This window comes from Apus apus, chromosome 6 (assembly GCF_020740795.1).
Source record: "Apus apus isolate bApuApu2 chromosome 6, bApuApu2.pri.cur, whole genome shotgun sequence".
Taxonomy (NCBI): domain Eukaryota; kingdom Metazoa; phylum Chordata; class Aves; order Apodiformes; family Apodidae; genus Apus; species Apus apus.
The window spans coordinates 23,924,518-23,933,157 of NC_067287.1; the positions used below are offsets into that span (position 1 = coordinate 23,924,518).

At 49.6% G+C, this 8,640-nt stretch overlaps 1 protein-coding gene and 1 pseudogene across 1 annotated transcript in view; both read right to left on the reverse strand.

Moving 5' to 3' along the window:
• Nucleotides 1–1,981, reverse strand: part of PDE11A (phosphodiesterase 11A) — a 126,647-nt gene extending 124,666 nt beyond the window's left edge. The window contains exon 1 of the mRNA XM_051622801.1: nucleotides 1,196–1,981. Coding sequence (XP_051478761.1) covers nucleotides 1,196–1,981 — 786 coding nt within the window. The remainder of the gene's footprint in view (nucleotides 1–1,195) is intronic.
• Nucleotides 1,982–5,535: 3,554 nt separating this feature from the next.
• Nucleotides 5,536–7,484, reverse strand: LOC127386186 (cytochrome c, somatic-like; annotated as a pseudogene).
• Between the last annotated feature and the right edge of the window lie 1,156 nt (nucleotides 7,485–8,640).

Sequence of the window (8,640 nt, forward strand, 5' to 3'; positions counted from 1 at the left end):
CGTTTTATTCTGAATATTACAGCATTTTTACCAAGCTCTGTTCTTTTCCTTTGAACTCTTGGGTTGGGAATCTCTGTCAGTATCAACCTGTGAGGTGCTTAGTATTTTTCACTGCTTGACAAATATTCACCAAAATACATGTACCCTGGCTCTTCTGTATTTCAAACAAAAATAACCAAGTCTTCTTTTTCCAAGTTTCCTCCTAGTATGGTTTGCTATAAAGCATAATCAGATTTTTAATGTTTATTATTTTGTTATTACTGCAGAGCAAAGTTAGACACTGGACACTAGTTACTACTAAAATTCTTAAAGACCTGCATCTCCCACCTTTCTAAAGTTTTCTGAGACCCTAATATAGAAAATCTGTCACTCTGTGGTTCTTGATTTCCCCAAGAAGCTCAAATTCCTGACAGTGTCTCACGTCAATAAACTCTAGAAATATCCCCTAGGACTTAGTGGCAGAGAGGTACATTTCAAGCTAGTGAACTGAATGCACCGTTTTGCATTAACACGCAGGCGAAGGCATGTTAGTCCCTGCTGAAGTCAAAGAGAATTTTTGCCTTGAAACCAGGACTATATTTTCACAAATCACACTGAAGCCTCTAGGAAAGTAAAAGGTGGGGAAAGTCCTTGAAGGAGAGTAACAGGACTGGTTGCATCACTCCTAGGAACAGGTTTGAAAACACATGCCCTGTGGGCTGAGTGGGCATACGCAAAGGTGAAAATACATGCTCTTTCGAAAGCAATGAGATTATTTCAGCAGCGGGCAGGCAGGTAACATGAAATGAGGCAGAGATTTAAGAATATTATCATTAGAACTCTCACAAGCATTGTTTTAAACTTTTCTTCAGCCGATTCCAAAGTATGTTTTGAAAACGCAAGAAGCCGCCTACCGCTCCTGCGAAATCCACCAGCGCTACTAAACCGATTTTACGGCCGCTTCAGCGCCGTCCGCCACCCAGGACAGGTTTTCTCTCCTGCCTCATGGGAGTCCCCTCCTGCCCGGCCAAAAGTTTCCGGAGCACACCCGCAGCCGCTGGGCTCAACCCCCGGCGCCCCGGGACTGACAGCGCAGCCGCCCGGGCAGGGCCATCCCGGGGACCGGCAGGGCCAGGCGGCGGCGGGGCTTCTCCGTCGCCGCGGTCCGGGGGGGAGCCGGGGGCAGCGGTGTGCCGGGAGCCTGCCCGGCTCCTACCTGGTAGGCGTCGGGGATGTTGACCGTCTCTCCGTGCTCCGCCACGTAGCCGATGATGCCCTTACCCCAGGGCACCTGCACCTCGTTGCTGTTCTCGGTGGAGCCGCAGGGCAGCAGCGGGGTGCCGGCGTGCACGTCGAAGAACTTGGAGACCAGGGTCTTCTTGCCGGCGGCTGCCCCTTCCACGAGGAAGAGGGAGCCCCGGTCAGCGTCCACCATGAGGCAGACGAAGATAAGGATCTTGTAGCTGAGGCTGGTGAGGTCCAGGTCGTTAGAGATGTCCTTGACCAGCTCCAGGAAGAACTGCCGCTCGTTGTGCTCCTTGAGGTAGCGCTTGTAGTCCAGGGCGGTGGGGGGGTACTGGGGCAGGCTGACGCGGGACTCCAGAAGGGCGCTGAGGATGTGGGCGGTGGTAGGGGGCAAGGAGCTGGCCTTCCGCAGCAGCGCCCGCCGCCGCACGCTGCTCAGCGGCTCCTGCGCCCGGCCATGCACATGCTCGTCGTAGGTGAGGTTGACGTGGATGGCCTTGGAGCGGGCGAAGCTCTTCCGCAGCTCCTTCTGGGAGGCTCGGCGCTGCAGACCCCCGCCGGGGCTGCCCGCGCTGCCCCAGCCGCCGCCGGGGCTGCCGCTGTTCTGCCGCTCCTCCGACGGGCCGGCGACGGGGGGGACAGGGGCTTTAGGAAGCGAGTTCTTCCTCTTCAGCCACTTCTCCACCAGCTCCGGGTGCCTCTCGAGGAAACTTTCCACCGCCGCCACGTCGAGGCCGGCGTCGGCGGCGGCCGCCATGGTGCGGGCGGCAGGGGCGGCTTATGCCGCCGGAGCCCCCGCGGCGGCCATGCCCCGCCGGTGCCACATGCTGCCCTCGTCCCGACGGCTGCCTCGGGGCGCGGGGGGCGCCGGCAGCCCCGGCGAGGGGCCTCCTCTGCCCCCGGCCCGGGCGCCTCCTCGAGGATGCGCCTTCGTCCCCTGCTTCCCCCGCGACCTCCTTTTTCTGGCCACCACTCTTTATTACTATTATTAGTATTAGTATTAGTATTATTCTAGGTATTTTTCTGCTCCCCGGCTCTCAGCCCTTCTCTGGTTCAGGTTCCAGCCCCCCGGTTCTGGGCCAGCTGCCCCGGTGAGTCGGGCAGGCGCTGCCGCCGCGCCTCTGGAGATGCTCCGGGAGCGCTCGGGCAAACCCCTCCTGCCAAATGCTGTCAGCGCTGGCGGCGGCTGCTGCGTAACCCAGCCGGCGGACCACTGAGGAGGGAGGAGAGGGCGGGGGGAGGACGCGTGAGCCGAGCGGGGGGGCAGGCGGGAGGTGGGAGGCCTGCCAAGCCGTGCTGCGGGGGAGGCCCCACCGGCAGCCTCTGCGGGGGTGGGGGGGTCGTGCGGAGCTGGGCGCCCACTGTACCGCAGCGGGAGGGCCCCGAGCAGCGGGGATCTGCGCCAGGGAGCTGGCGGGCGCCTCACGGAGGAACACCGCGGTGGGGTGAGAGGGAAGGTCCTTTTGTCTGTGATGCGTGTGCAAGGAAGGGGCAAAGGCGGCCGCGGCTCCCGCCCGCCGTCTGCAGGAGAGGCGGGGGGAGGTAACGCAAGCGCGCCCCTTAAAGATGTTTAGTTTACGGCATTATTTGCGTTACTTTAGTACTTCAGAAGACAAGCGGAAAAACGAGGCCCTTCCAGAAAGATCAAGTGCATTCCGTTTCTTGAACCCCCGAGTTGAGACGCCTGCAGTCTCTCCCGTGCGGGGACCCCACCGCGTGTGCGGCGTCTCACGCCCGTGACTGTGTCAGAGGCAGAGAGCGGGCTCCTGCCCGCCGCCCGCAAGCCGCCCGGGGCTTTCTGCCCGAACGCCGTTTCCCTCGGGGCCGGGCACCCTCTTGTGTGTTCGCTCCTGCTGCAGCGGCTGGCGGACGTTCCGACCGCATCCACCGAGGCAGACGGGCTGGGGTTATTTTTATGCGCACGTGGAGCACGTTTCATTGCTAAATCGATGCCTACGCATAAGCGATTGAAAAAAACACCGGAGTCATGGGTCTTAACACGTGAAAAATGTCTTTCATGCGCTCACCAAAGACTGAATGAAGGCGGCTTCAGAAATTCATGAATGGGAGTTCGGATGGCTGGAAAAGCACACGGGCAAATCTTAAAGCAAACGAGATTTCGACTTGCCGTGGACCCTGTCCCTGCAGCTGCCCCTCCCGGGGCGGGGCTCCGAGCAGAGCCTGCAAGGAGAGGGAGAGATTTCGGGACGCGTGTCGGTAGTGCCGATGGGTACCTTATGGCACGCAGTGCCCTAAGGGCTGCTGCGTCTCCCACAGCAGTCGGGGGTAACGAGGGGCACCGTGCAGGTGCTGTGCCTCCCGCAGCCCGGAGACTGCTTAGGAGGCGACAGACAAAGGATTTCACCTCCCGCTCCCGGTGCCTGCGTTGTTGCAAGGTGGGCAGCAGCTCTCCCGCTGCCGCCAGCCCCGGGCCGCCGTGGCAGCGCACCTCCGTTTCTGCCCCAGCCCGGCGGCGGGGTCTCATCCTGCTTGGCGGGGTTTCATCCTGCTTTCCCGGCTTTCCCTGCATCGCAGGGCGGCTGCCGCAGAAGGACGGCTCTCCCTTGGGAACCGCGGCGGCGCCCGCTCGGCAGCGGGGCGGGGAGGGGGCGGGGGGCGCCGCCCGCACCAGCAGCCCGCACCGCGTGGGGCCGGGAGCTGGCCTGGCCCCTCGCCGTGGCGGCGAAGGGGAAAGGGCTGGTCCCGGCAGCTGCCCCGTGGCCAGCCGCCCCTGGCCTGCTGGCGCAGCCCGTCTGCAGCACCCGGGACGAGGGGGCAGGCGGCGAGGGGGGGACATCGGAGGACACGCTATAGGGGATGGTCCCCGAGCTGCTAAAGAAGCTGAGGTCTTTTCCTGCAGGTAGCTTGGAATATGAAAATGCAGGCATATCTCTGTAAGGATATGGGCGGCTGAAATACTCGTCTTTTAAGCGTTTCTCTCAGTGCGCTGCTGACAGGCTGCCGGGGCTGTGAAGCAAAGGGATTTCACGCGCAGCAGCAGGCACAGCCCCTCAGCCCACCCAGCGACTGTCAGAGCGTCAGTGGAGGCCTCGCTCTCGGGAGGACACAGCCGTGGTGCCGCCCTTACTCCTCACAGCATCCTGGCTGTGGTGCACATCTGTGCACCGCTGCCTGTGCTGCCTCGGAACCAGCCTCAGCTGCAGGCGCTTGCTTCACCATCGCCCTGGAAGGGCAACCACGTGCCTGCAGCCACTAATTGCTGCTTGGCCTTTCCAGTGGCCTTTCCTTTTTTTCAACACTGGCACAAACACTCCATTTACACAAAAAAATTGTGTAAGCTGCTCAAGGCCTGGCAGGCACATACCCTGAGCTCTCAAGCAAGGACCTTTGGCATCTGCACGCAAGGAAGTAATTCTGTGTACGTAATTTTTACTCTCTCACTGTGGTAAGGTTTGATCTGAGCGCTCACACTAGTGTTTTCAACAAAATGGTTACTGTGTAGCAGTTATGTATGTAAACACTTGAAACAATTTAGTGTCTCCCTAAGCCTAGGTATAAATGCGGTCTTCACCTACTGTTTCTTCAGTCTTGTGGCATCTTTAGTTACTTGCTGGGGATTTTAAAACCAGCAGCTCAGCTCTATGGAGCACTGTAAGACAACCAGTTAAAGACCCTGGTGGGTAAGCAGTGGAACAATACAGATAAAATGAGTACCTGGGAATAGACACTACAGCAAATTAGTTATGTTCCCTTCTGCAATGACATAAGGAAACCTTGCTTGAATAAGTATGTTTTCATCCATTACATTTTTGTAAACAGATAATTAAATTGTAAAACACAATTCGGGTGGTAGAGATTCATGAGGAGGTTTTAGGAGGACTTTAATCACTTCTGCTGTTGCTGAAAAATACCTACTACTATCATTTGCTTGAACTAGTTAGCCCTCATTCGTTCTACATGTTGAAGGCTAAGGATACCATATTATATTAACCTCAAATGGAGAAAAAAATCCACAACTCTGAGAAATGACTGGTAGACAGTGGGGTTTTTTAGTAAACAAAGGAGCACTAACAGTACAATGAGTGGGGTTATATTTTTTAAGCAAAAAGTTCGTGGGATATTCAGGTATCTCCTCAAGATTTTTTACGTCAACTTCACTACTGAAAGGTGTCTTGTCCCCTGAAGATAATCTAATATTCTTGGTATCCTGCCTCCATTATCTTTATATAGTGATATATACACACCTTTTAATGTAAGGTCATGTTTTGTTATCTACTGCATATGGTACTTTTCTTCACAGATGGTAATGCAGGGAATTTTTTTTTTCCAAAAGAAAAACTTCTTTCAGTTCCAATTCTTACAGGCACCTTTTTATTTACATAGCCACAGCTGCATAATAGTTTCAGTGGGTGTTTGAATAACTAGGTACAGAATTGGGCTCTCATGTCTCCTTTTAGAAAGGGACAGTATTTCTATAGTACAATCAACAAAGGTTTATGAAATAATAGCATAATATAAATAATGCTAACCTCCCAATGTTGTTCATTAGGACATAGTATCTTAAAACATATCCTTATTTGATTTTTCTAAGGCCAGTCCCTAATTAATAATTAACATCAAAATCCTAAAACTTTACATAGGAGCTAGCAAAAATTGAAAATACTCTTCACTGACATTACAGCTGCAGCAGCAGTGATTCATGAAGTTGCTTTTCTCAAGTATGCAACAAGATCAGCTTTTTAATTCTGCTTTTTAATTCCAGCAAAAGTAGTATTTGTTTCAGGAATGTATTACTTTGGGCTTTCCAAATACTCCACCAGTGTATTCTCACTCCAGACAACTCCTGAAAGACAAAAAAAACATAGTAAAATACAAGGATGGCCCAATGTAATGTATTTTTGAAAACATCAATTCTCTCAGATCCAAGATGGGATGCTCCTGAACATAGTGTGCCTAGAATCCAAGAGGAATGTGAGCATAAATGATGCAGAGTATAAAATATGCAAGATAGACCTAGTCATTGTGTCACTTTAATAAGTCAAATATAAATCCTTTTAGCATCATGAAGAGTTGCAGGTTTTTTGCAGAATTTCACATACAGCTACTAACTACTTTGCAGTTTGGTAAATATCTTTGTAATTCCAGGGTCCAGAAGATCCAATTTTAACTTAATAAGTTTGTTGAAAATTAGCATCTGCAGATTGACGTGAAATTCATCCTGGCTGTGCTCCACTGGAGGGCATCAGAAAAAGGGCTGTCAGTGGCCAGTTCTTGAAAACTCTTGGTAGAAGCTGGAAAACCCTTAGTGTTTCCTTCCAACCCTGTTAAAACCTGTCTCTGTCAACAGAAGCCTACTAGTGCTGTACTGAAGATCACTGAAATGTTCAAGTTTCTCTTCTGTCCTCCATAGTTGACTCTTCCCATTGTCTAAAGAGGCTTTCTTTTACAAACTTATACTAACATCTGTATGATTTGTTCACTAAATTTTTAATGAGAAAAATAGTTAATATATGCCGATGATGTACTGTATGATGAAGTCCCAGTATAAAGCGATTGTCACAAAACATTTCCTAGAAATCACAGAAAAATAAAAAATCCAATTCTAAACCTGAGAAAAAACCCAGGATTATATTTGTAATTAATAGCTTGTTTCAAATATTCAAATAATATAAATAAAAGTAATGAAACTCTCACAGAATTACTTTCCTTTTTTAAGTGTTCGAATGCTTTTCAAGCCTGTCCGTATGAAAAACACAAGACAAGGCATAGTTTACTAGGCAAATGGTCAGAGCAAACAACTGCATCACACCACGTTGCCAGCAGAGGGTGGTGACCAGCAAACAAAAACTGAAAGCGCTCGAAATAAAACTTGCCCATTGATAGTACGAAGTTCTGGAAAAGATAAATGCCTTCTGATCCAGTGTGTTGAATATTGGTAAACCTTTTTAATATAGAGACCGAGGATTTTTGTTTCTGAAGTTATAGTTCAGGTTCATCTGCAGCAATGCAAAGTAGACGATTGTAAGAGTAACTCGTCAGTAAGGCTTTCTGTTGTATCTCTAAAGAAAAAGCTTTTTTTCATAAATGTCCCCACCAGCACTGTACCTCATCCATGTCACCTGATAGTTTTACCTGTGTGCTTGTTTGCATCTGAAAAAGAAAACCCTGCACCTTGTCCTGTTTGTGGTCAAATAGCCCCCAAAGATTTGGTACTCTCTCTGCTTTCCATCTTTTTCAACTGTGTGGCACTGAGAACATTTATGAATAAAGACCTTCTTGCATTTTTCAATATCACCCATTTTGATCTATCTAAAAAAATCTTAAAAAAAAAAAAATTAACAATATTACAGAAAATTTCACTGTTGTTAGTCACATTTATAATCTTCTACAGTTTTATAAATTTTTCTGTGTGGCATGATAATAAAAAATAATGTATCTCCAAGTAATTAAAATTTGACCTGGACTTAATTGTAAAGCTAAGTTTGGATGAGACTGTTGAGCTGCATGATTTCTTAACATGATCTGGTTTATGATGGTCATTAATTAATTTTTGTTAAGTTATCAAATTTACAATTAGGAAAAAGCACCATGGGTTTTTTTTGTTGCATCTCTGAGAGGTGCAGAATGACAGAATTTGTTAGTCTTATCTTTGGAGGTAAAGGTAGCTTTTAAGCTCCATTATTGCTCCTCTATAAGTACTTCAATGACAAGTGTCAGTGACAACTGTAAAGGTCTTGTCTAGAAGGCCAATCTAAAACACAGCAGCACCTCAGGATTTCCCTGTGGGTCACAATGCTACATAGAATGTCTCCAGAACTCCTCCAGTGCCTGCCAAAACACCTTAATGATACAGGGGATTTCCAGATGCAATGGCCTGGACAGAAGGGACAGATGCTTGGGAGGCCAGACCTTACCTCCATGAAACTTTGCTGATAAAAACTTAACAACTACATCTGCATGCGTGAAAGAAAGGGGGGATTTCTGCATATTTAAATTGCTTGTGGAGAATAAAAGAATGTGAGTACCCTGATCCCCTGCATTTTTCATTTGACCCTCTTTTGCACCAGGAGGTGTTGGTCTATTGTCCCAGTAAGAATGGCATTTAAACTCTGTAAAGTTTATTTTTAAAGTTTATTTATTTACACTGCTAACAGAAGAACGCTGGTGATCACATGGTCCACACACAGCATGCTGTGCAAACCTTCTCCACAGCAGAGATCCTCATCCTTCGTTTTTTTAAGCTTTTGTAAGATTTTCTTGCAGGGAAACGGCTCTATAATTTCTACAGTCAAAACAGGAATATGGTCTCATGAGACCTTCTTGTTGCACTGCTAGATAAAGGTAAGGCTGGGTGAGAGGTGTGATTGCCTGTACTGAGTGGGAGCTTCCTGCAGGCTCCTCTGTAACAAGGAGCTGGCAGAGTTTATCCCATGGTGAGGGACGCAGCATGGCAAG